This window comes from Phoca vitulina, unplaced genomic scaffold, assembly GCF_004348235.1.
Source record: "Phoca vitulina isolate PV1807 unplaced genomic scaffold, GSC_HSeal_1.0 scaffold13, whole genome shotgun sequence".
In the NCBI taxonomy this organism is placed as follows: Eukaryota; Metazoa; Chordata; class Mammalia; order Carnivora; family Phocidae; genus Phoca; species Phoca vitulina.
This window is the reverse complement of record NW_022589716.1, coordinates 9,524,657-9,550,276: the sequence shown is the minus strand read 5'-3', so window position 1 is coordinate 9,550,276 and position 25,620 is coordinate 9,524,657. Positions and strand designations below refer to the sequence as shown.

The window sequence follows — 25,620 nt, the reverse complement described above, 5'->3', positions numbered from 1 at the left end:
AAGATACAGAATAGCCTAAAAGAATATGAGAAAATGCTCAGTATAATTAATCACCAGAGAAACACAAATTAAAACCAAAATAAGGGGCACCTGGGTGGCTCAGTTGGTTAAGCGACTGCCTTCAGCTCAGGTCATGATCCCAGGGTCCTGGGATCGAGCCCCGCATCGGGCTCCCTGCTCGGTGGAGAGCCTGCTTCTCCCTCTCCCACTCCCCCTGCTGTGTTCCCTCTCTAGCTGTCCCTCTCTCTCTCTCTCTCTCTGTCAATTAAATAAATAAATAAAATCTTTAAAAAAAAAATAAATAAATAAAACCAAAATAAGATGCTACTACATACCCGCTACAGTTAAAAGGACTGACAAGTGGTAAAGAGTATCTGGAATTCTCATATATTGCTGTAAAATGGCACCCTTAAGAAAACCATTTGGAAATTTCCAATCAAGATTAAAAAAACACTGACTCTATGACTCAGCCATTCTACTCTTTGGCATTTACTAGAGAACATTGAAAACCTATGTCCACAAAAAGGGTTGCTCAGAAGTGTACATAGTAGATGTATTTATAAGAGCTTTAAAAATTGGAAAGGATCAGTATATATCAACAGGAAAGCAGATAATGGAACTACAATGTATTTGTGCACTGGAATACTACTCAGTGATAAAAAAGGTACAAAGATTTGATTCTCACAGCAACACAGATGAATCATATAAACAGACTGAGAAAAAAGTCAGTCACAAGAGTACATATATGATTCCATTGATAGAAAGCTCTAGAAGAGGCAAAACTAGACAATGCTGATGAGAATCAAACAATGGTTGTCTCCAAGAGGTGGGGAGGGGGGTTACTTTCAGGAGTAACAAGAAAGTTCTATGTCTAGATTTGGGTGACGTTTACCTGAGTGTACACGTTCGTCAAAGTCCACAGAATCATACCCCTAAAATCTGTGCATTTTGTAGCGTGTAGAATACCACTCAATATTTGTTTTAAAATCAGACAAGCATCAAACTTCCCTACAGCAACACTCAAGGCTAGAAGAGGACAGATAAATGTCCACCGAGTTCTGAGGGAAAGAGTGTGGGCCAGGAGGAAGGTGGTGGAAGGAGCAAGCTTCCAGTTAGGTACGGGAGTGCTAGGATGTCACGCACTGCATGACCTGCTGTGTGGTATAGAGGGAAGCTGTTAAGAGAGTCGATCCCCAGAGATCTTGTCACAAGGAAAAGAGGTTTTTACAAGGAAAAAAGTTCTTTCTCTTGTTTTGCCTTTTTTTTTTTTTAAGTAGACTCCGTGCCCAGCACAGAGTCCAATGCAGGGCTTGAACTCAGGACCCTGAGATCAAGAACCCCACGCTTAACCCACTGTGCCACCCAGACACCTACCTTTTTATCTCCATGAGGTAATGGATGCTAACGAAAATTACTGCCCTAATCATTGCACAATATTTGTAAGTCAGACCACTCCGCTGTATACCTTAGACTTATACAGCGATGTGTGTTCATTATATCAATAAAACTGGGGGGGGGGGGGGGAAGGAGATATATATAAAAAAAATCACAAATTAAAAAAAAGAGGAGCCTATTGGGTGGAAAATTGGTGGCGGTTGGGAAGGGCAAGGAGAGAGGGACGGAAGAGGCAGGCCTCTCCAGATCGGTAGGTGGCAAGTTTAAGAAGCAAGCACACACAGGGTGCCTGGGTGGCTCAGTCGTTAAGCGTCTGCCTTCGGCTCAGGTCATATGATCCCAGGGTCCTGGGATCAGGCCCCGCATCGGGCTCCCTGCTTGGCGGGAAGCCTGCTTCTCCCTCTCCCGCTCCCCCTGCTTGTGTTCCCTCTCTCGCTGTGTCTCTCTCTGTCAAATAAATAAATAAAATCTTAAAAAAAAAAAAAAAGCAAGCACACTTACAGGCTCCAGGCTTATCTGGGACCCTGCAAAACTGGGATCTGAGGGCTTAGCCCTCAGTCACAAACCCCGTTCCGGAGCTCTCAGCACCACGCTGCTCTCTCAAGAGTTCCTGCTTGAAAATGGCTCAGATGGTGGGATGGTGGGCTTTGCGCACATTCTGAGGCCGGGATCCAGCTCACGGGTCAGCTACTGGCCACGTGCTCCCCGAGACCTCCTCAACAGAGCCTCCAAGGTATCCTGGGTGGGATCCTGGAGTGGAGGATGGGTGTTAGGGGAAGACCAGGAAATCTGAATCAACTATGGATTCTTAGTTCATAAGAAGGTATCAATATTTGCCCAGTAAGTGTAAGAAATGTTACTATTTGTTACTAATTTACTTGTGTTAAATCTGGGTGTGGGACATGGAGGAACTATCTGTATTACCTTTACAATCTTCTTATAAATAAAAAATTGTTTTAAAATGTAAAGTGTATCAAAATAAAATAACATGAAAAATTTTTAAAAAGAGTGTGGACCCCAATATACTAAAACCAGCCCGTTTTTATTCAAGTAAAAAAGTTAAGAGGAAAATGCCCCCATCATTAATCTGGGTGATAGTTAAAAGATGTGTTCACTTTGTGAAAAAAATTCTTTGAGATTTACCTCTGCGAAATGTGTACATTTTTCAATAAAACTTTTGTTTCATGTCTGTAAAATGAGTACATTAAAAGAATGCACCTAACATTGGATTAAATGAAAACATAAGTACAATATGTGCAATAACATATATCTATACAGTAAGAGTGTCCAGAACACAGTAAATGCTCAATAAATGTTGTATATTATTTTAATTAAAAGGATAAGATTACATCCTGAATTTTATGTTTAAAAATTCGGGAGGTGGTGGGAGGAAAAAATGGACGTCTATGTGAAAAAATATTAGCCAGAGATTGATAATTCTAAAAGGTAGGTACGGGTTCATGGAAGCATTCTACTTTTTTATATGTAAATAAAATTTTCATAGCAAAAAGGGGAAGTAATCATTACAGACAAGGAGATCTTCTTAAGATGAGTTACATTAAAATTTGGTTAAAAAAATGGTAAAATAAGCTAATAAGACAAAATCTTTGTAATAACATTCATGGAACATGGGGGGAAAGGACCTTGTCAAATATAAAAGAACTCAGAATATGGGGGCCACAAGCCTTCCATGAAAAAGAAAAACTGCTTAATAAAATTCCAACAATTAAAAGTAAGTCAAAAGCGACCTTTGAACACATTGGACAAAGAATGAATGCGGAATAACTAAGTGACCTCCTCTTGCCAAACAGAATTTGGACGCGATCAAACTGAACAACGTAAAACTACTAGCTAATGCTAATGTTCTCAATTTCTCAACAAGGAATCAGTCCATATGGTCTGCAATGAAACTGTGGTTAATAAGAACACCATGATGCTGGAAGGCCACCAGAGTGAGTTTCAGATGTTGTGACCAAGAGGCTGACCCAGCACCCGGTTTATTTTGCCTGGAGAAAGGATGTACCCCAGGGAGTTCCGCACCCCAGGGCCCTCAGATGCCAATCCACGGTGTCTCATGCCACCACACCTGAGGGATGGGAACCGACATGAGTGCGTGGCGTGGCTGAACTACAAATACACGCTAGCCACCGGGCCCCTGGGGGCGTCTGCCTCCGTGTGACAGTGCATTGTGGCCGTGTAGAGAACAATCCCCCCCGGGACAGGTGCAGTGTGCATCGGGAAGGGCCCACCCTCCTCTCCTTCATGGGGCAAGGTTAACCACAGGGTCAGACTCTCCTCAGATTCCCTGAGACTACCGGAATGTTTATCTCTAAATGTCACTCTCTCTCTTCAACTCACGGGGATCTTTCAGGGGGAAAATCTCTTGCATGTTGAAGAAATGTCTGTGAAGTTCAAGAATTCCTTCAGTTTTACTTCAGATTCATTTTCTTCAATTAGAATCAAGTAAAATTAAATCTTCACCAAAAAAAATAGACATATGGCATGATCCCATTTTTATGAAAGTATTTCTATCCCTCCTCCTATCTGTAAAAATGCATGGAAATATGTCTGGGATGCTGTACCAGAAATGTTAATGATGGTTATATTTGAATGATGCAACTGGAGCTAATACTTTTTTTTTTTTTTTTACTTTTCTGCAATGCTTAAACTGTTTATAGGGAGTATATATTGTTTCGATAAAAGAATAAAGTGATTTTTCTTAAACAAGCAAACAAACCTGACTTCTTGGTGAGAGCCCTTGGGGTTCAAAGCCTCTATTTTACTTTCTTTCTTCTCCGGCTGCCACTGCTCCCCCCATTTCTCCCCCCCTCCCTTTGCACCCACCCAGCTTTTCACCTACCTTTGACTCCCACCTTTCTCTTTCTCCTTCTTTCCCCAGATCTAGCCCCTCTCCCCCAGACTGAGGACACCCCATCTTTAGTACTTAATCGCCTGCTGGTCCCTGGGGGTAGGGAGGCCAGGCTCCTTTCCTTTTCTGCAGGAGGTTGGGTGGAGACATTTTCAGAAGGTTTTTTTAAGACCCTCAGTGACCCTTCCTTTCCCCTCTGCCTCTCATGACCCCCAACACCAGGGGAGGAGGCGAGAACAGCCCAGGTGGGGTGGGAGGAATGGAGAGAGAACCCTGGCAGGAAGGTAGCTCTGGGGCAAGTTTCTCCACAGGACCCGGGGATGTGGAAGAGCTTGAATCTTTCCCCAGGCTCCACATCATCCCCTCACCTCTATTCTTTTGTCTCCAACACCTTTGCTCAATACATCACCAACTTCTTAGATTTCAATATCCTATCTCAAGGGTCTCCTCTGGAGAGGGCTCACTCTCCCCTACTCTGTGCCAGGACTGGGGGAGCAGGGAACAGAGTGGCCTCACCCAAGCCATAGGACCTCCTGGCTGAGAGAGAGAGCCAGGCCCACCCAGACAAGCTGCTATAGCTTGCCCAGGACCACAATGTACGGGTGAAGTGTTGGCAGAGGGGCAGGGAGGGGCTGTGAGCCAAGCCACAGGAGAGACAACAATGCCCCACAGTAAACTCGGCTGCCCAAGCAAAGAGACTGATTGGTTCAAGGACAGTCAATTCACCATGATGGGCAGCTCCGTCTGGGTGGAGAGAACCCCAAATGTTTGGCATCTCTGCTGTCAGGCCCCAGAAAGGGCCAGGCTCTCCTCGGAGGACTCCAAGTCTCACAGTAGCTGGGCCAAGCTAGCAGGGACCACTGATTCCCCACCGGGTTCCCAGACAGAGGTGTCAGGGCTTCGTGGGACATGGATGTGGTACTGAGGAGGAGAGCAGATACATAAGCCCAGGCCAGTCAGGACCGGGAGGAGGACTGGGGGCGGGGCAAGGCAAGGCACGGGTGGCGGTGGAAGGAAAGGGGTGTGGTGGACAGACGTCAGGACTGACCCTCAGGAACTCTTCATCCACCTCCTGCTGCAGGTGATGGGTGACAGAGATAGAAGATTCTTCACTGACTATCCCTTATACCTCTTTAGCCATGAACCATGTTAATTACTACCTTTTAAAAGTTATTGTTATTATTACATTTTAAGGTAAATAGCTGAAGCCATGGAAAGGAGGGTTGCTTTCCCCATGCAAAAGCATCAGAGCCCATCTTGGCCTGTCCAGGGGCTGGGAAGATGGGCAAATGTTTCCTGGGTCCAGTTTGGCAGGAAGACCCAGAAAAGGCCACACTGGAAGCAGAGACCAGCACCGCAGGTCCCATGGGACACTGCCCCGGTGCTCAGACGCTGAGGGCTACCCCCAGGCCTGGGTCATGCAAGACCAGAAAGCTGGAAAAGAGACACTCCAGTAGGCTTGCCAAAACCAGCAAATGAAAATACAGGATGCCCAGTTAAATTTGAATGTCAGATAAACAACAAAAATGTTTAGTATAAGTATGTCCCAAATGTAGCACGAGGCATACTTATACTAAAAAATCATTCGTTGTTTACACGCCATTCAAATTTAACTAGGCAATCTGCATGTTATGTGGCACCCCTACACTTTAGGAGTCTGCTGGAGAGGAAATGCCATTTCTACAATTTTCTTTTTCAGTTTTTTGTTTACATTTTTAAAACTGTTAACCCAAATTTCCACAGACTTGCGGGCCTGTAAATGCAAATGAGTTAGCTTCAAAATAACCAATGTCCCTGGCCTGCCCATCTCCCAACACAGGACTTGTCCCTCTGCGATGTGGCAGTGGGGGGGTCCCCAGAAGCTGCCGGGATCTGCTCCCGTTTGGGTTCTGCGCCCACTGGCCCCTATGCCACAGGAGGGCAGTGGTTGCCTGGCTTAGCCCCATGGTCGAGGCCGTGCCACTGTGCCCTCTGCTGGTGAGCCCAGACTGCAACCGGGGGTGCCCGAGGGCTCTGGGCTCCACAACCCATTGGGTGAGAGCTCCTCCAAGACCAGAGAAAGGCCCCTTCTCCCAGCTCTCCCAGACTCTGACAGCAGATGGCCTCTCCAGCTGCCCAGCCTCCGTTCTTCCTGCTTCCTCTCTTCCCTCCTCCTGAGCTCCTTCCCGCTTTGTACGCGCTACATGAACAGGCGATGTTCAACTGTGTCTCCTCTTGGTTCCCTCCACACCAACACTCAGCCTGCCTCCGTGCTAACTGGTGGCTCCTCCAAGTGCCAGGCAGGCCAGTGTGGAAAAGCCCACAGTTACCGGTCACAGTCAGCTGTCCCTCCAGCCCCACTGCCCACACCATCCACAGATGAGCCTGTGTCCACCGAAGCCCCCTGCCATCACCCCACTGGTTCCTCGGCCGCTCTGCAGGGGCTCCTTTTCATTTGCTGTCTCCCCATCATGCAAGGCTGGGTCTGTCTTGCTGGCCGCCAGATCCTAGCATGTGGCACAGAGCAGAGTCAACAAATACTATCAAAAGGAAGATTGGGAGGCTCTGGAGGGCACGAGGGGTCTCCCTGGGTCAAAGGTAATGAGTGATTTTTTTTTTTAATAAAGACACTTTATTTACAGATAGTACAAAATAAACCACAGGACAAACTACTATGCAGGGGGAGGGATGGCCCTCACAAGAACCCCCCTCCCCATCCCGGAATAACTTATGTAAAAAATTAAAAAGGCCCTAGAAGGAGGGAGGGGTGGGGCTGGAAGCACCTTTGCTGATCGGGGATTGGAGCCGGCAGTCCTCAGCCTTCCCGTTCCAGGGCGGAGTAGACCCTGGCTTGCTCCCTTCCGAGTCCTAGGCTTAGCAAGGAGGGGACACGCTGCAAGGGCAGTTGGTGGCTATTGCAGAGGCGCCTGGGCCGAGGACGCTGACTTCTGACTCTGAAGGGTTGGAGTCAGTGGGTAAGTGGCTTTGGGGGTGGGCGTGGGGTTGGCATTATTGCAGTGCTCCAGCTGACTTCCTCCTGGCCCTGGATGCGGGTCTGCCCCAGGTCCCAGGGAGCAGCTGAGTCGGGGCAGGAATGTGGGGTCCTCAAAGCGACGATGTTGTTGAATCTACCACCTCACGGCCGTTGCAAACGGTGGGGACAAACTGGGAGCCAGACCCTAGGAAAGGAAGCCAGAGATTGGGGCCAAGCCTGAGGTCCCTCCCAGAGAGTGGGCTGCAGAGGAGGCAGGAGTGTGGAGGGAGGCTTCCGCCCCCCTTCACCACTCCCTCTCCTGTCCAGCCTCATCTAAGGAGCACTCCACCTCCAGCCAAGGAATCCCAGCAACCCAAGCAGTGACCCCCACGTGGAGGAGCTGAGGCGGAGCCAGAGCTGCTTAGGGTGAATGCTGACCTTGGCCGAGGCTGGAGCTGGCCCTGGTGGCGGTGCTGCTGAAGCGGCTGGTGGGCGCACGGTGGCTAACCACGTTCTTCTGCGGCTGGAAAAGGATGATGTGCAGCTTGGGCGCAAAGAGACAGCCGAGCACCACAGAGCCGCTGAGGCTGACTGACACGCACATGGTGGTGGTCTGTACCTGGAATGGGTGAAGTCAAGGATGAGTCTGGCCCCAGGACCCCTGCCCAGGCTGTGGGGTTGGGGGCGGGGGGAGATGGTAAGCATCCAACGCCGGGCCTTGGTCCATTTGCCAAGCCCCAAAGGATTTCTAGGAAGGTGGGCACAGTCCCAGCGTCAGCCCGTGGACCACCTTCCCAGGGAGATGAAAATTCCAGCTGAGGGGCTGAACATGCAGGGTGCAGGGGTATCTGTGTGCATCGGAGTGTACGTACTCGTGTGTGTATAAGTGTGTATCTGCATGCATATGTGGGCAGGTACGTGTGCGCGCGTGTGTGCGTGTGCGCATGTGTGCATGTGTAGGTACTTGTGCATGTCCAGGTCAGTCCTTAACCACCTAGGATTGGCATGCAAATGCAAATCATATGCAAATGCAGGCTGAGTCCGAGCAGATTCCCTCCCCAGCGCTGGCCTCCACCAACCAGGCAGGTGGCCCAGCAGGTGCAATAGCAGCCAAGCCCAGCCGCCCTGGCCCCCAGCACTGCCCACCATACCTCTGTCCTGGGGGAAAGGGCCTTTGCAGGGGCTCTTGTCTTGATTTTCCTGCTCCTTTAATTGTTAAGATTGTCAGTTCAGACCCTGCTCTACACTCCCAAGCTGAGTGACCTTAGGCAAGGGATTGAACCTCCCTGAGTCTCCGTTTCTTCGTCTGTAAAATGGGGAGAGCCATGGAGTTTACTCCAGCGTCATGAGGACTCACCAAAATGATCCTCTTATTGTCCAGACCTCAGCTCACCTCTCACCTCCTCAAAGAGGTCTTCCCTGACCACCCCATCTGAAGCAGCCATTGCCCCCTTGAAGCTGAGGAGACCTACTGAGACACTCAGTGCCAGTTGGAACTTTGCTTGGAAGCCACAAACTGGGGCACAGTTTCCTCCTGCTTTTACCGTCCTCAGCCCTAGATCCCTGATCTGTTGCTGCTCTGTGCTTCACCTTCTCTGCCGTCCCTGCTTCCATCCCTCAACCCCAGAGCTGCACAGTTCCAGGGGCCGCCATGCCACCCTCCACGGCTCTGCAGGGCATCAGAGCATTGTGCCCTCTGGGCCTGCACAGCCTGATAGCCCCACCATTCCCACTCTCACTGTCCACCCTCACCTCTGCCTCCCTTCCACCATTTGTGCCTCCCCTCCTCAACGAGGGAGGCCAGTGCCCACCCTCTGCTCCAGTCAGCCTCTGTACTGGCTGCCCCCCACTATCTTCTCCACCCAACCTATTCAAACCTGCCTATCTTGCAGAGCCCGATTCAAGGACTCCTCTTCTAAGAAGCCCTCCATGATTCTCTCTACACACACACACACACACACCTCCCTCTTTTGTGCTCTTCCCAGGACCTTTTGTCAACCGAAACAAGTCAGCAACATTTCCTGACTTAGTTCTTTAGTTGATCCCCTGATCACCCACCCACTAGACCAGGTCTCCCCTTCTGCAGCCAACACCTCAGTGGAGCAGGGCGGCTCATATGGACATATTTCAGCACATGCATCTCCTTGAGCTTCGAGGGTGACATCCAAGTCCTGAAATCTTAGCTCTAACTCCTCCACCTCCTTGGCCATTGCCTAAGGCCCCACTCAACCTTCCCACCTCCCCCTGGGGTCCAGTCCCAACTGGGTCACTGCAAGCTGTGTGCCCCTGGGTGGGTGAGCATCCAGCCTCTTGGAGCCTCAGAGTGATCGGAAGAGTAAACAAGACACCGGGAAACAGAAGGTCCAGTGTCCGCCCCCACCCCCACTGCCACTCTGTAGCAGGTAGCTCACCCGGTAATCACTGGAGGTGACGTAGAAGATGGGCAGGAAGGCCAGCCAGATGATGCAAGTGGTGTACATGGTAAAGCCTATGAATTTGGCCTCGTTGAAGTTCTCGGGGCACTTGCGGGTCTTGAAGGCATAGAGCGTGCAGAGTGCGATGAGGAGCACGTTGTAGGCCAGTGAGCCCAGCATGCTCGCATCTCGATGGTTGCAGCGCAATGTCACCACCTCCCGCCGCTCCGGGGCTGTCTCCTTGCCCGTGCCTGGTGCCTCCACCACCAGCCAGGTGACCACAATGAGCAGCTGGCCCGAGATAAGCGCCAGGCAGATGGCCACCTGCGAGGCAGGACTGATGAAGCGTGGCCGCTGGGCTCCCTCCCGGGCCCCGCCGAAGATGCGCGCAATGCGGTTGGTCTTGGTGAGCAGGGCTGAGTAGCAGACAGAGAAGGCGGTCCCCAAACCGAGGCGCCGTAAGGTGCACACCACCGTGGATGGCTTGGCAATGAAGATGAAGGTCATGCAGTAGCAGAGGAAGACACCGCCCAGCAGGATGTAGCAGAGCTCCCGGCCCGAGGCCTTGACCACCGGCGTGGCATTGTGCCGCACAAAGACACCCAGCACAAAGAGGGTGGCCAGGGCACCCAGGCAGGCGATGGTGACAGGTCCCACGGCCCAGGCATCGCCCCAGCGGATGTACTCCTGGGGCAGCTCAAAGCAGCCAGTCAGGCTGGCGTTGGGCCAGTAGCCCAGGCCACAGTCAGCACAAGTGAACTCGTCCAGCCGGTACTCGTACGGCTGGCAGGGGATGCAGAGCCAGCAGCAGACCTCCCCTGGCTGCACACTCTTCACCTCATTCTGGAGACAGGGCTCACTGCAGCGAGAGGTGGGCAGGGGGCCAGCCGAGGGTGAGGCCCATGGGATGAGGTTGGTGTCCAGGGTCAGGCCTTCTGCCCAGTAGCCCACCTTCTGGTAGCGATAGCGCCCACTGCCTGCCCGCAGATAGGTGAAGATGTTGTAGCGCCCAATGCCATCACCAAAGCGGTCAAAGCGAACCTCACTGTGTGTGTCAGCCGGGCGGAAGGGGGCTGGAGTTGGGGAGGGAAGAAAGGGTGGGATTGGTGGGTAATCTTGATATGACCTCAACCGTCACCCTAGATGGAACCCAAACCCCAGATCTGAGGCCACTCCCTGTTCTTCCCAAGCCTCACCCCAACACTAAAGCTGGCCTTCCCCCCCACCAGCCATTTTTCTAGATGAGAAGCTACAACAAATCTCAACTCTAAACCCCAAATAGAACCCCAACCTCAAAGCCCAGGCAGCTCCACAAACCTAATGCCCACACCAACCCCCAACCATCACTCCCCAAAACCTAGCTTTACACTTAGTCTCCAGTACCTTCCAATCCAGACCCCAGCCCCCAACCTTATCAGAACACACACCACAGCCCTCTCTCCAGACTTAACAGGGACTCCCTCACAGCTAAACTCAGCCTCAGGTCCAGTCCTGGTCCCACTTAATCCTCTCAATGACAAGCCAGCCCCTCTAGTCCTAATACTGACCCCAATCCTAGCTGAACCCCAACTTCAGTGGTCACCTATAACCACTGATGTTCACCAGGATGTGCTCATCAGGCAGCTCACAAGACACTTCTACTCCCCGTCTCTCCTTGCCCAGGAACCTCACATCTCCCAGCCAGGCTCAGGAGGAAGCGGGACCCCTGTCATCCCAGGTCCCAGTGAGAAGTTGGGATTTGCACTAGCAGATGATGTGCTTAAGGCCCCATGGTGAATGGTGCAGCCTGGAATCACTTGCAGGTCCCCCGCAGGCCCTGCTCCTTCCAGCCAGCCTCAAAGTCCTCAGCATCCAACTCAAGCTCTCCCATAAATCCCACCCAGCCCAGCGGGCTGAATGGAGCCTTGCTCTAACAGCAACCTGATGCACCTGAATCCAATCCTAACCTCTCCCCCAATTTTCCCACAACTCTGAATGTCAATCTCATTGGAATTATTATTCGTCTTAACCCTGGGCCACTAGGCTTTGGGGGCCCTGGCCCTCTCCCACTGCTCCTACAGTGATGCTTCCTGCAGCACAGTGATGATTCAGATGCATTCATTGTTCGTAAAGCTGGAATGCTGATTAAAATAAATTTTGGTATGGGGTCGCCAGTGTGGCTCAGTTAAGCGTCTGACTCTTGATTTTGGCTCAGGTCATGATCTCAGGTTATGAGATCCAGCCCTGCATCAGGCTCCATGCTCAGCGGGGAGTCTGCGTCTCTCCTTCTCCTTCTGCCCCCACTCATGTGCACTTTCTCTCTCTAAAATAAATAAATATATATTTTAAAAGTCTATAGGGGCACCTGGATGGCTAGGTCAGTTGAGCATCTGCCTTCGGCTTAGGTCATGTCCTGGGGTCCCCGGATCATAGGCTCCCTGCTCAGTGGGAAGGCTGCTTCTCCCTCTGCCCCTCCCCCACTCATGCACGTGCGCTCTCTCTAATAAATAAAATATTAATAAACAAATGTCTATAAAAATAAATTTTGGTATGAAGAGACTGTGGCCATCCTGAATGAAAAATCAGGTCTAGGAATAGAATTTTCCCAGAAAATGGAGTGTCCCCTGATGCTCACTTTCAACCCATCCTTATTCTGACTCTCACTGTTTTGCTTGAAGGGCCCCAAGTTCCCACTCCCTGCATGATAAAGAGGCAGGAGAGAGAGAGAGAGCAAGGCCTAAGCAGGAACTAGAGACCCTCAAAGTGTAGGACCAGGCCAGAAAGAGGAAGCCCAGTCCTGGCTCCAGTGGGAGTGCTCCCTGTCTAGCCATCCTCATCCTGGCTCTGCCAGCCCCTTGGGGGCCCCCCTACTTGCTGTAGGCTACATTCTCTTAGCCAAGTAATGGAATGTGGGGGACCGCTCCCTCTCATCCTCCAAAGGCCAACAGCCTGGTGGCCTCTGGCCAGCCCCATTACCATCAAACTTGACATTGAGCACGAAGTCCTTGTAGAGCCGGCGCCCATTGACAGGCCGCATTGCGTCGCAGAGTTGGGTGGTGTTGGGGCAGAGGGCTCGGTGCATGTTGTGCAGCGCATGGGCCATGGCATACACCGCATTGACCACAAACATGATCTTGGACTCTTGCTCAAAAGGCACGGCCCGCAGCGAGTGGGCTGCACAATCTCGCCGACGGAAGCTACAGCGGAACCTCTGCTCCCAGAACTCGCGGAACCAAGGGTTCCGGCTGTTGTTCCAGGGGTCCAGGCTCTGGAAGTAGGAGGCGAAGTCGCTGATGGGATAGGAGGCCAGCTCGATAGTGATGGCGCCCTCAGCGGCCCCCTCGCTGCCTGCCACCACGCTCTCCAGGGCCCCCCAGCCATCGCTAGCCACCCAGGTGAAGCTAGCGTTGAGGCGCTGGGTGGCCGCGAGGAGCTCGCGTGCATCCTCAGAACGGGTGAACAGGACAGCCACACGGGCACTGGGCTTCTGCAGCAGGGCTCGCACCACCCCCTCAAATGCTGCGTGGCTCATGGCACGGCCCACCTTCTCCGAGGTGGCCACGCAAATGTTGCGGGCGCGGGCCTCTAGCTCAAAGGCTTCGATGCCTGTCTCGCCATAGTCACCCTCGGATGCCACAGTGGACACGTAAGTCCAGTTGAAGAAGCGGAGGATCTCAGCCATGGCCTTGGCTTGGAAGAAGTCGGGGGGCACTGTGCGGGCAAAGTAGTCATAGCGGGACTTGTCGCTCAGCTTGGCACTGGTGGAGGCATAGCTGATCTGTGGGATCTGGAATAGCCGCAGGAGGTTGGCCACCTGGGGGAGAGGTGGAGCCGGCAAAGATCAGAGATCAGGTCACACTCCAAAGACAGATGTGTTTCTCACAGCTACTCGACCTTGGGATCAAGTGTCTGTGTAGTCAGCCTTGAGGTCTTCCTCACCCCAAAGACCTATATTCTGTCTTGATGTGTCTTGCCTCTGGGGGCAGGGAGTTTTCCACCCCTTCCCAAGGGCTGGGAGAGAGAGGACCTAGGGCTGAGGCACCAGGCTCCTGAGCCACACCAGAACCCCTCTATTGTCCCCCTTCAGATGCATAGCAGTAGCAAAAGTAGGAAGGCCCAAATCCAGGACTGGGAAGAGGCTGGTACTTGGCTGCACAGGGCGGGGTAGGGGCACTAACTGGCATCTGGGATGCTCAGGGCTCTTAGGCTCTCTACCTATGTGGAGCAGGTATCCTTTTCCCAGAGTCCATCCTGATGGAATGATGGAGAAAGAAGGAAAAGTCTTCCCCAGGAAAGAAGACCCAGATCTGTGGGACCTATGGCCCTGAGAGCCCAAGAGTTGGTCTCCATTGGATGGCTGAGCTTGAAATAAACATGGCTTCCTGCTTACCACTGACTGCCTGGGTCCTGACCCCAAGAGTGGGGTCCAGATAAGGACCTGGTGGGATGGTTAGGTGAGAGCAGGACAAAGCCCAGTTTCCACAGGAGGGAGCTAGGTCCTGTCTTTGCACCTCGGACACAGGCTCTTACTCTGACAGTCTCAACGCCCTCTCGTCTTGTACTTTCTGCCTCTGTGTCCCTGGGCAAGTTAGCAAACCTGAGCCTCAGTTTCTCATTCCTGCCTGACAAGGCTGCTGAGCAGATAAAAATGAGAATCCCTGTGAGGCCACAGTGCCTGGCATATGGAAGACTAGAGGGATTTGGGCAGGAGAGAAAGGGCAGGAATAAGGAGGAATGATGAACAGGCAGGTGCAGCCTAAGGATGAAGGGCTGGGCCTTGTTTTGACTCAGACAAGGAAAAAACAGACCGATGTTGAAGTGTGGGCCCTGCTACAGGAGGCAGGCAGCTTGGGGTGGGAGGAAGGTAACCGGGCTCCTGGAGGTGAATGCATGGAGCCCCGAAGAGAATTGTGGAGAGGGTGGATGCTAGGAAGGCATCCCAGAGGCCCCTGAAGACGACAGCAGGTGGGAGGCGGCAGATGTAGGTGCCTACACAGCCACACCTAAGCTGCTACCGGCCACGTCCGGTAGCTGGGACTAGCAGAACTGGTAATTCACTGCCTGCAGTAGAGGGATGAGCAGGCCTGCCTGATCCCAGGCCAGAAGCTGCCTCCATGGTTCAGACTCCTGCTTCATTTCTCCTGAATAAGCAAGCATTCCAGGTCAGGGGTCCTGGCCCTGCCTCTGATTGCAGTGCCCTCAGCCCAGTGCCCTCAGCCGGCCTCCTAAAAGAAGCCAAAGCCCCAGCCAAGGCCTTCCTTGCAAATCCCGACTCTGATCCCAGTTCTGGCCTCATCTGGGAGCCTATTCTGGACACCAGGCAGGTAAGGGTCCAGGCAAGAGGTGGGACCCAGTCTGGGAAGGGGAGGATCCCACCTGGGCTAAAGCAGCCAGGCATGCCCAGGGTTATCAGCTGGGCCAGTACCCTCTGCTTAGCTCTTGTGAGAAAGCAGGAGGAGGGAGGGCCTTGTTCCCTCACCTTGCCATCCCTTCAAATCCTGTACACCCTGAAGACCCAAGGAGACCCTCCCCCTGCCACACACATTCTGCTTCTCTTCCTTTGGGGTCCCCAACCCTGTTTCTCTTCTCTGGGCTGCTCTTGGCTTCTATCTTCCACCTCTTTCCAGCCCATGGAGAGATGATCTGACAGAGCTGGAGGCCCTTGGGCGAGGGCACTAGGGGAATGTCTTCACTTTGCCAGCACCCGCCATCTATAAAATGGGGTACTAATAACAGCAGCTAATATTGAGTATGCCTCCAATACATGGTTTGCATGTATTATCCCATTGAATTTCCAACACAACCCTAAGAGTGGCAAGTGTTCTGAGTCCTGTTATTCTCTAAGGAGGAAACAGAGGCACAGAGGGAGAAATAATGCCCAGGGTCACATAGTACACAGGGGAGCCAGGGTTCAAACCTGGAGTTCTGACTCAAGAGGCCTGGCTACTAAGCTTCACAGGGCTGTTTAACCTCAGGGAGGGAGTGTGTGTGTGTGTGTGTGTGTGTGTGTGTGTGTGTGTGTGTGTGTGTTGGAAGCGGGATGTTTTCCTTACACAATTGCTAAAAATCAACCCCCATTATGTGACAGGGGCACTTTCTTAGTATTCCACAAAAAGCTACTTAAAGGAAGCTCCTAGCCCCTTTTCCAATGCATGGTAGCCTGGAGCCCCTGCTCAGAGGGAATTCTGGGCTCCGCCTCCAGACTCCCTCCCCAGCCCGCAGTTGGGCAGCCCCCACATACCTGGATGGAGACATCGCTGTAGGAGCCGCCAATGACACCAGTGATGGCAGTGGGAGCATCGCCGTGGGTGGCGTAAGAGCCGTCGGGGCAGATGTGGCGTGAGCCATCGGCGCCACGGCTAAGCGAGGCACGCACGAAGTCGAGCGCCTGCTCCAGGGCATGTGTGTCCTTGGAGCAGCTGTCGAGTATGTGCGCGCCCAGGCGCACACCCGGCAGCAGGCGTGGGTCACGGTTGATGCGGTCCAGTGCAAAAAGCATGGCCTCCAGGCGCTGGATGCCTCGATGCTCATTGACAGGCCCACACTCCTCTGCTGGGCCACCCTTCTGGTGTACCGGGAACAGCCCACCCAGGACCAGGTCCCCCTCCAGGGTCAGCATCTTCTTGGCAGGGCCCTCAGCCACAGCGCCCCATAGCAGCAGTGCCAGGAGCCCAAGCAGTGATCCCATAGTCCCAAAGGGGATGGATGGGTCCAGCAGACCTGGGTCTCCAGGGAATGAGGGTAGAAGCAGCAAAGGCAAAGAAAGGAGGAAACAGGGACCAGAAACGGACAGGCAGGAAGAAAGATAAGAAGGGGCCCAGCTCCTGCAGAGAAAGAGACAGACAGACAAACAGGGAGAAGTGGAACCCAAGAGTGGCTACTCCTCTGACTCTGCCTTCCCCAATTCCCTTCCCTCGGGACTTTTCTAGGGAGCCAGGGAGAGGTAGTATCACAAACTAGGCTGAGAAGCTCCCGGACACCCCTTGGCCTGTTTCTCAGCTTTGTCCTGATCTGGGTCTGTAGATGGGCTCTGTGCCCATTGAATACTCAGCAGAGAGGGAGGGAGGCAGAGAGAAGTCAGGAGACCCCAGCCAACACCAATCCTGCTGTAAATCAGAGTGTACAAGACCTTGCACTAACTTCCCCAAAGGAAGGACCCCAAAGTCTATGCCTTTACAGCACGGGCCAGGTTAGAGTATAAACTTGGGGGTCTAGTCCCTATCGTGAGCCTTGCATTTCCAGAGATGGGCAATTGTGACTGAAACCCACCAGGGAAGAGGGAAGGAAAGGCCTCCAAAGGGTAGTTTCCAACATCTAGAGAGACTGGAGCCCAGGTGAGCGCCCAAGGGTCCTAGCCCCTAGTTCTTAAAAATCCATCCCAGAGCCCCCTGACTGAGGAAGTAATAGAGACTCTAGGCCCTGGGAGTTTGACAGCAAGGTGGAGAGGTTGGCCCCAGGGAGGGACACTGAGGTGGCCACAGGTCTTAAATCAATAGGGAAAGTAGATGTGAACATACATGTGTCCAGGGTCAGGGGCAGTTCATCTGGTCAGAATCTCTAAAAGAGTGCTCAAGGTGAGACTTTTGGACACCTTAGCTCTGCATAGAATGCTGTTTGAGACTTTATGCCCCTGTTTTTTCTTCAGCTCAGATCCAAGCAGAGAAAGTCATCATCTCTAATCTCCCTATCCTCATCCTCTCCCCATCCTGTCCGCCCTGGCCCTGGCCCTCGGGGACTCCTCCTTCCCTCTTCCACTCTGCGCTTCATTTGTACCCCAGCTACCCTCCCAGATGCCCACCCCACACAGGCTCTCACATTCATACAGGCTTGGGAATGCTAGGAGAAGGAAACTGAGGCTGAAGAAGGACAGCCACTAGTTCAAGGACCCCATGTCCTGGTCAGAGAGATTGGGATTCTTCACTTTGTCCCTCAACTCCTCAGGGTTAATCTCCCCCTGCTGCCAGGGCAGGGGGACTGGGATCCTGTGGGTACTCGGAAAGAAGCAGCTCAACCAGGCAACCAGGAGAGAGAGGCAAGCATGAAGACCAGGACAGATGGTGAAGGGACCCAGATGGGGGCTGAGGTCCAAACTGGTCAAGACCACAAGCCTCCCACAGGGGCAGCCAGGACCAAAATCCAGACAGGGACAATACCCTGAAGGGAGACAGAACCCCAGAGGGGGGCAGCCAGGGGGCCTGGGCCACGAAATCTGGGCAGGGAGTGATTGAGCCCAAGAGGCTGACACAAAGAGGCACAGACAGAAAGACAGACCAAAGGATGGAAGGAGAGGAAGAACGAAGGAGCGTGATGCAGGGTGTGCGTTCTCTGGGGAAGAAAGGCGGGATGCCTGGGGCTGTCTTCCCGCTTCCCGGATCTCCTGGCGAGCACTGTCTGGACGCCTCGGCCGGGAGCCCCAGAACTCGAGGGCCCGCGGGTCTCCGGGACATGGGGTCAGGATTGATAAGGTCGGCGGAGGCCGCGGCACCACGGGCTTACCCTACCTGGCGTGCCCGACTCCGGCGCGGAGAGAAACGGAGAGGAGCCGGGGGCGCAGGGTTCCAGCTCGCGCTCGCAGGCTTGCTCCCTCGCTCAGCAGCTCTGCGCTCTCCGCCCGCCCGCTCGCCCGGCCGCTTTCAATCGCAGCCCGCCCCGCCCCTGGCCCTGGCCCGCCCCCAGCCCCTCCTCCGTTCCTCCCCACTCCGGATCTCCCGCTCCCAACCCGGCCTCCGCCTCCCTCCAGACTCCTGCACACAGCTCCTCGCCCTGCGCCTCTGGCTCGGGTTCTTCGCGGGGCTTCCGTCCCGGAGCTGTCCACCGCGTGGTGCTGAATCCTCGGGCGCTCCCGCTCTGCGCAGGAGCAGGTGCCTATCGGCCCCCTCCACCCCGCGGTCAGATTGCAGCCCACAGAGCAGCGGGCATGGGACACGGGGCCAGGAAGGTCACTGAGCCCCAGGAGGTGCGCACAGTGTTATGGGGTCCCATCTTTGAGAGCGGAGGGGCTAGCTTGAGGGTTGCAAGGTGCCATTTGGAGATAGGTAAGGGGGCACGTGGGAAATAGGTAGAGAGCTTAGCCTGCTGGGACAAGTCTGTCCCCATCCTCACATCCGTTCTCTTAATCCACAGACTGCAGCTCAGTCCATATGCCAGGCTTGGGGTAGGGGCACGTATCTTTGGCCCCATGTGAGAGCTGGGGCCTGAGTCACTAGGAGGAAGAGATGGGGGGTGGATGGTCAGAGGAGGACGGGGCCTCCTCTTCCTGCAGATGACCTTTAAAGCTGCTACCCACCTCCCCCCACCCCACACACACACTCAGCCCTGACCTCCTCCTCCACCAACCTCACTGATCCCCACCCTCACGTACAAAGGGCATTTATGGCAAAGAGATATCAACCTGGGGTGTATGTGAGGGGGGGGGGTGCTGCAGGGCCAGGGACTAGGGTCAACCCTAAGGCACATGCTGGGGCTGGCAGGGGGGTGAAGATGAGGCTCCTGAAACTGGCTGCTGCGTAGGAGGGAATGGGAGCTGGAGCCCAAGCAGAGGGAGGACAGCTCTGAGAAGATGCTCTTGACTCTTCTTCCCTCCTGCAGCAGAATGGAGGATGCCCCTGGGTAGAAGGTGGTGGATAAACTGCAGCACCCAAATGTGCTGAAGGGTTTGGAGAGGGGGCTCGCACCCAGGTTTAGCCTCAGAGCCTGCACACACACCAGGTGCTAAGGCACACAGCATCCCTACACATGCTCCCCCGGCACTGCCCTTTCTTCCACAGGTGTCAGTACAAAGCTAGCTCAGACACATGCTAATGAGCACATGCCAAGCCCAGGTCCCTCTGGCACATACACCTACATGTGCGTGTCGCAGTTAAGGGGGAGGGGTGTCACCAAGGAAGGACAGGCTTTTTCTCTGGACACAGAAACCCAATGCCCCACTGTGCTGGGAAAAGCACAGCTGTGAAACAAACACATCAAACCCAAACAAACCCAAACTCCACTGCTAATGGGAGGTGAGGTGACAGCAGGATGAGGGTTCAGAGTTGTCAGACAAGGCTGGAGAGACAGATACACCGTCTTCCAGCTCTGGCTAGTTCAAAGCAACTGCTGCCTGGGGCAGGTGAGCAATGAGCTGGGCCCTTGGAGCAGAAGGGTTGATAGCAGCAGGGTGCTGAGGTAAGAGGAGCTGCATAGCAATCCCGGCCCACTCACTAAGACAGCCTCACAAAACACCTAGGGCTTTAACACAGCACCAGTCCCGAGGCCCATTATGCGGCCCAGCAAGTGGGCTACACAGTCCTGTTGCAGCGCGCAGAGCTGCAGTTATGCACCCAGCTATGCGGCCACCACTCCCAGCTGTGCACACACAGACAGCCACCCAGCACTACAGAGCTGCACATATGGACATGGCCACACAGAGACGTACGTGCAACCTCACACACAGCTGTACACACAGATGCAGCAGTAACACATAGCTTTGCATGCAGACACACAACTGTATTCATCGACACAAAGTCACATACATAGAGCCATACGAGTCTACACACAGCTAAACTCACAGACACAGCTGAACTGACCTATAGCTTTACATGTGGACACACAGAAAAGTACACAGCTTTACACATGAATACACAATACAGCTGTACACAGACACATAGCCGCACACAGACAGCTGTATATGGACAAAGCCCCCAGAGTGATGCTCCTAGCTAGCCAGCCTCACACCCCTATTAGTACCGCCACATACAGTTAACAGCATCACGTGCACATAACCACATAGCCATCTGCACAAATACAGCCGTACCCAGCCCCAACCATATCCTACTGCCTGCTTGGGCCCAGCCTGCCACCACGAGCAGACGCATCCATGGTTACACACACAGAACCAAACGCATGTGTGCATGTATGTGCATGTACACACACAGGTACACAGACACTGGCAGGCAAGCAGGGACGGCCTCACCTGCTGAGCAGATACCAGCATAAGCCCAGCCACACTCAAACCACAGACACAGAGGCATCCCTTGGAAGCAAAGGCAGGCTGTGAGCTCCCCACTCCTGAGCCCTGAAGGGCACCCCATGCTGGGCTCGCTCTCCCCTTGACCTGCTCTGCCTGTTGCCCAGCAGCCTGGGGGAGCCTCTGGGGCTGCTGCAATGGACGAGCAGGCGTCACCTGGGGCCACAAAGCCGGGAGTGGAGGGCCTTCAATACCGCTTTCCTCCTCTCACCCCAGAGTACCTTGCCATATTTCCTCCTCCCCTCAGGCTGGGGGTACTCCTGCCCACTCCCAGCCTATCTGCACAGGGCTCCTTGAGGTGAAATACACACACAAATGCACAGCCCAAATCCAGGTGAAACGAGAAAATCTTTTGCTTTATTCTGAGTCCTGGAAGCTCCAATGTGAATCTGAAAAAACATGTCAGGGGGGTGGTAGCCCCGGGGTCTGGGTGCAGAATACAGTCCCTGGCTCCTTTGGCCCTGGGAGCCGAGAGGCCAGTAAGAAGGCTTAGCTAGGGCCCGGGGCAGTGGAAATCAGGTCCCCCCGAGACCCCTGGCCCCAGCCTGGGCCTGAGAGGTGAAGGAGGAAGAGGACTGGAGAGTCTTCTCAGTTCCTTAGCAAATGCACCCCAGGAGGGTGCGGGCCTAGGGCTACTCCTCACCCTTCTCAGGAGTACTAGGTTCCCGGGGCCACTTGGAAGCCCCAAGGGGCTCAGCCTCAGGGCTCAGCCTTGGCTCCCCCAGGGGTCCCTCGCCTTCCAGGTCCAGCTCCTCAAAGGAAGAGCCACTGGCGCCTGACTCGCTATAGCTGTGCTCACTGCGGGTGTCACCATCGTCCCAGCCACGGCTGCTCACCCCAGGGGACAGTGTGGTAGCTGAAGTCTCCCGGCTGCCAGGACCCACCTCCAGGCTCACAGAACTTGTGTCACTCATCGTATCAGCTCCTGGGCCAGGAAGAGGGAACACACGTTAACTAGGACCCCCATCCCCTCTTCCAGGGAGAGGACAGACACCCTACCACTTGCTCAGGAACCAGCATGTACAGTGTGCTCGTGAATAATAAAGTGGGCCCTAGCTCAGGAGGCTCATTCTAGCTGCCCTCTGCCCTGACCAGAGCTGCATGCACAGGGCAAAGGGAGAGGGAGGGAGAGGAGGGCAGCCTGTGCACTCCTCTCCCTCCCCCTGAGTTAGCCTCACAACTCCCTGCGCTCCCACAAAGCCTGCTGCTCCCCACCCCCCAACAGTCCATTAAGGACCACTCAGCCCTGAGGTGAGGAGCTGAGGGTAGAACAAAGAGATTCAAGTAATGTCCCCTCCTCCACACCTCATTTCAGGCTTGGAGAGAGGTTTGTCCAAGGCCAGCTATAGACAGTGCCCATAAGGCATGAGGACAGGAGAATGGACCAGGAGGCCTACTCTCTTGTCCCCTCCCCCATGTGGGGCTCCCCAAGGAAGAGCCATATCCAGGAAGGCAGCTGGCCTCAGCCTCTGGCCCCCGTTGAGCCCTGATTTGAGGAGGCAGCTAGGGCAGGGAGAAGTGGGATGGAGAAGTCCGGAGAAACCAGTTGCAAGGAAGGAGGGTACTAGGATAAAGCATTTTAAGGGCTTTCTTCCCCTATGCCTGGGTCACCCCAGAGGAGCCCTTAATTATCCCCAACCATTACTGGTGGTTCCTGAGCCACAAAGCAGCAGAAGGGGACCATGAGAGCACTCTGCTGGCAGCTGGAAAGCCCTGAGACAGGGCTGAGGGTCCAGATCCCTCCGAGTCTGTTCCTTCCACCCTAACACGTCCTCCAGGCAAGTAGACACTTCATTTGCCCTGTTCAGGAGCAACCCCTCAATTCATCTCCCCAGATCAGAGGCAGTGACAACAGTTGGCGGGGGGTGGGAGGGGGAACAGGAAGGGACAAAGAGCTCAGGCCCACTGTGTAGGAATCCAGATTGAGAGAAGGCTGATATGCCTCCCTTCTGTGTGAGAGGGAGAGGGGCAGCTGTCAAACATCAGAGGTGAGGGATGGGCCAATTTGCCCAGATCCTGTCTCCATGGTGATGCAGCCCCAAGCCAGGAGCAGCTGGGGACTGCTTGGCATTTGGACTTGGCCTGGAACTTCCACTGCACCTCAGATGGGGACTAAAATAAGTGTGGGGGGCATTTGGGATCTGCTCCTCCAGTTCCCTCGGCCCCGAGAAGATGCCCCTTGGGTCTACTGGCAGAGGGGAGATGGGCTCTGGAAGTGCCAGCCTACTGGCCCAGGGTCCTCTTCTTGCTGAGGCCCCAGTCATGGCTCCCAGAATAGAGGCAGCCAAGAGTGAGCCTGAGCTTTACCGAGTTATGGGTGGTTCCTTCTGACTCTGGGGCAGGACTCCAGCCCCTTATTCACTCCTTAAATGGGGATAATCAGTGCCCCAGGGGCTGCAGGCCTGAAAGGAACAAATGAAATGGGGCTCCTAGGCCCCATTAAACTGTCATGTTCCACCAGCCCACCTACCCAATGGCTCTCTTGGGACCTGGGTATGGGAACCTGTCTGCTCGCCAGGAGGCTGACTCCTTCCTCTCCCAGCTCCTAGGCTAGGAATAATCAGAGGATGGAGCCCAGGGATGCCCCTTCAGGCTGGCACCCAGTATGCTAATATGAGGCCAGCCCCTGTGGGGACATGTGGACACTTCTGGCAAATGAGTCCAAGGCAGGGAAATGGCATCCCTCCAGCCCCACCAAGGTCTGCACCAGAGGAAGTTCCAGAGTCTTGGGCATGTGTCCCAGGGCAGAAAAGGCCAGGCAAGGAAGGGCAGCACCTAAGTCTCCAGAGCTGCTGGGGCAGAGAATGAAGCTGGCACCTTCACCCCAATCTCTCCCTCCTCCACTGCCCACAGCCAGTGCAAGATCAAATATTCATTGCCTCTCTGGAGCTAAATAATACATCAATGTAATAACAGGCATAAGGCAGCTAATCACCCCCTTTCACCTCTTAGCCCAAGTGGGGGACCCAGTGGGGAGGCAGTCAGGGGCAGGACAAGCCCTGGGCAGCCAGGCGCCCAGTACACACTGCCGTGCAAATGGCATGCACCTGGCAGGCACACTCAGAGTCCTTCCTGGGTGTCAGGGCAGACCCTGTCAGAGGTGGGCAGACCCCTAACCCCCCGCCGCCCCCCAGGGAGTGGGCGGGCAGGCTAGTGGGGAACACAGGCCAAGGCACTGGGGGCGTGGGACACCCGCTGAAGCCAGCTGTAGCGGGTGCCAAGCAGTCCTTCAACACCCCTGGTAGGCGGTGTTTGGGAGAGAAGCTGGGTGGGTGGGCCAAGGACTGGAGTGTAGGCTGCAGAGGGAGGTCGAAGGAAGGTCAAGACACTCTCCCTTCCTGCCCTGGAGACTGCCTGGGCTTGCTGACCTTGTGCCATGTCTTGTGCTCACAGTAGGAATGTCTGCCGGGCATTACCAGGCGGGTGGGAACAGTGCCCCATGGAAGTAATTAAACAGCAGATGAAGTTAACTGTGTTGGACACGGCCTCTAGGGAGTAGAGACTGCCTCTCAGTACCCCTACCCCCCACCACAACATACGCCTCTCTAGGGTGACCTTGGCTATTGGAGATTGGTTGGACAGAGGAAGTCTCCCAAAGAAGGAGGGACAGCTGCTCTCCTCCCAGCTGTCCACTGGGGGGAGTGGACCACTCCCACAGGTCATAGACCGCCACTGTCACACAAGGCTCCAGCAGCAGGGACTAGGGCTGGGCCCCCTGGGATGTTACCAGCAGGCCCCCTTGCTCCTGGGGACAGCCCAGGGTCACAAGAGGTGACGGCAGGGAGGTGGGTTGAGAGCAGGCAAATTACCAGCTGGCCTGGACCTGGAGGATGAAGGCTGGCTGGGGTGGAAGGGGCAGGGCACTGATCTCCTGGCCCCCCCTGCATGCTCTCTGGTTGGTTCTTCAGCAGGGAGAAAGCAGCTGCCTCTGGGTAGGGCTCCGTCCTGGGAACACCCTGTTCTCCTCTTTACCTTCCAGATCCAGTGCCAATCTTATTTCCTGTTGAGCCCCACCCAAGTGATGCCTTCTTGAACAGCCCCATTCCCCTCCCATGAGCATCTGTTTCCAAGGGTACTCCCCGTTGCATCTGGAGGGAATTCAGGCAGGGTCTTTGTATCTGTGTCTTTGTATCTTTGCCAGTGCTAACATATGTGAACCCAATCTGCATGGATCCACGTATCTAGAAACAGGCAATTCTCATGTGGGTCCTGGGGTAGGCAGGTCTCCTTCCTCCACCTCTGCCAATCTTAGCCTGGATACCCACAGTGCCAGCCCAGCCAGAGAGGAGCCTCCTCCACCATGCCCCCCAATGTCCAGGGATAGGCTCCACACAGGGCCCTACCCTCCATACCTGTGCCATCCATCTGCGTGTCACTGGCCTCCGCAGGCCCCCGGCTTTTCCGCTCTGTCTCCTTCACCTCAGGCACATAGAAGTCTCCCTGCCGTGCCAGTGGGCACATGAAATAGATCTGGTCTTGCTGGTAGATCTCCAGCCGAGGGTGGGCACACAGCTTCCGCTCCTTGTCAGAAAGTGGCAGAAGGTAGAATGAGCCCTACAGGGCTTCTGACCCACTTGTCCCTAAGAGGCCCTAGGAACTATTATCTATTACTCACCCCCTCCCAGAGGACTGGCTCCACCTTTTGCCTCAATCTCCCCCAAGTACCAAACCCTTGCTGAGGGAGGCACACACAGAGCACCCTAAGGGCAGGGCCCCATACTCCAGGAGGCAGTGATCTAAGGACACAGCAGTCCTTCAGACAACACCCTAGGACAGGTGATAAAAGAATCCGGGGGGGGGGGGCGCCTGGGTGGCTCAGTTGGTTGAGTGACTGCCTTCGGCTCAGGTCATGATCCCGGAGTCCTGGGATCGAGTCCCACATCGGGCTCCTGGCTCGGCGGGGAGCCTGCTTCTCCCTCTGACCCTCTCCCCTCTCATGCTGTTTCTCTCTCTCTCTAATTAATTAATTAATTAATTAATTAATAAAATCTTAAAAAAAAAAAAA

General features: G+C 54.3%; 2 protein-coding genes across 5 annotated transcripts in view; both read right to left on the bottom strand.

The window, feature by feature from the left end:
- GRM2 (glutamate metabotropic receptor 2) overlaps positions 1–18,229 on the bottom strand; it is a 51,812-nt gene extending 33,583 nt beyond the window's left edge. Inside the window, exons 1-6 of one of the 3 annotated variants that reach the window (XR_004300372.1) lie at positions 18,112–18,229; positions 15,852–16,434; positions 12,587–13,424; positions 9,629–10,704; positions 7,656–7,836; positions 7,027–7,422 (exon numbers count right to left, since the gene is read on the bottom strand). Coding sequence is in view for 2 of the 3 variants with exons in the window: in XM_032411383.1 (XP_032267274.1) it covers positions 7,349–7,422; positions 7,656–7,836; positions 9,629–10,704; positions 12,587–13,424; positions 15,852–16,298 (2,616 nt within the window). In the remaining variant the exon portion in view is untranslated. Of the gene's footprint in view, positions 1–6,906; positions 7,423–7,655; positions 7,837–8,177; positions 8,524–9,628; positions 10,705–12,586; positions 13,425–15,851; positions 16,435–18,111 lie in introns of those variants that run through there. The other 2 variants (XM_032411383.1, XM_032411384.1) reach the window with 2 other exon arrangements.
- A 2,721-nt stretch (positions 18,230–20,950) lies between these two features.
- The window catches only part of TEX264 (testis expressed 264, ER-phagy receptor), a 30,192-nt gene continuing 25,522 nt past the window's right edge, over positions 20,951–25,620 (bottom strand). For both annotated transcript variants that reach the window (XM_032411380.1, XM_032411382.1), the window contains exons 5-6: positions 24,968–25,136; positions 20,951–21,540 (exon numbers count right to left, since the gene is read on the bottom strand). In XM_032411380.1, coding sequence (XP_032267271.1) covers positions 21,248–21,540; positions 24,968–25,136 — 462 coding nt within the window. In that variant the 3' untranslated portion in view covers positions 20,951–21,247. The remainder of the gene's footprint in view (positions 21,541–24,967; positions 25,137–25,620) is intronic.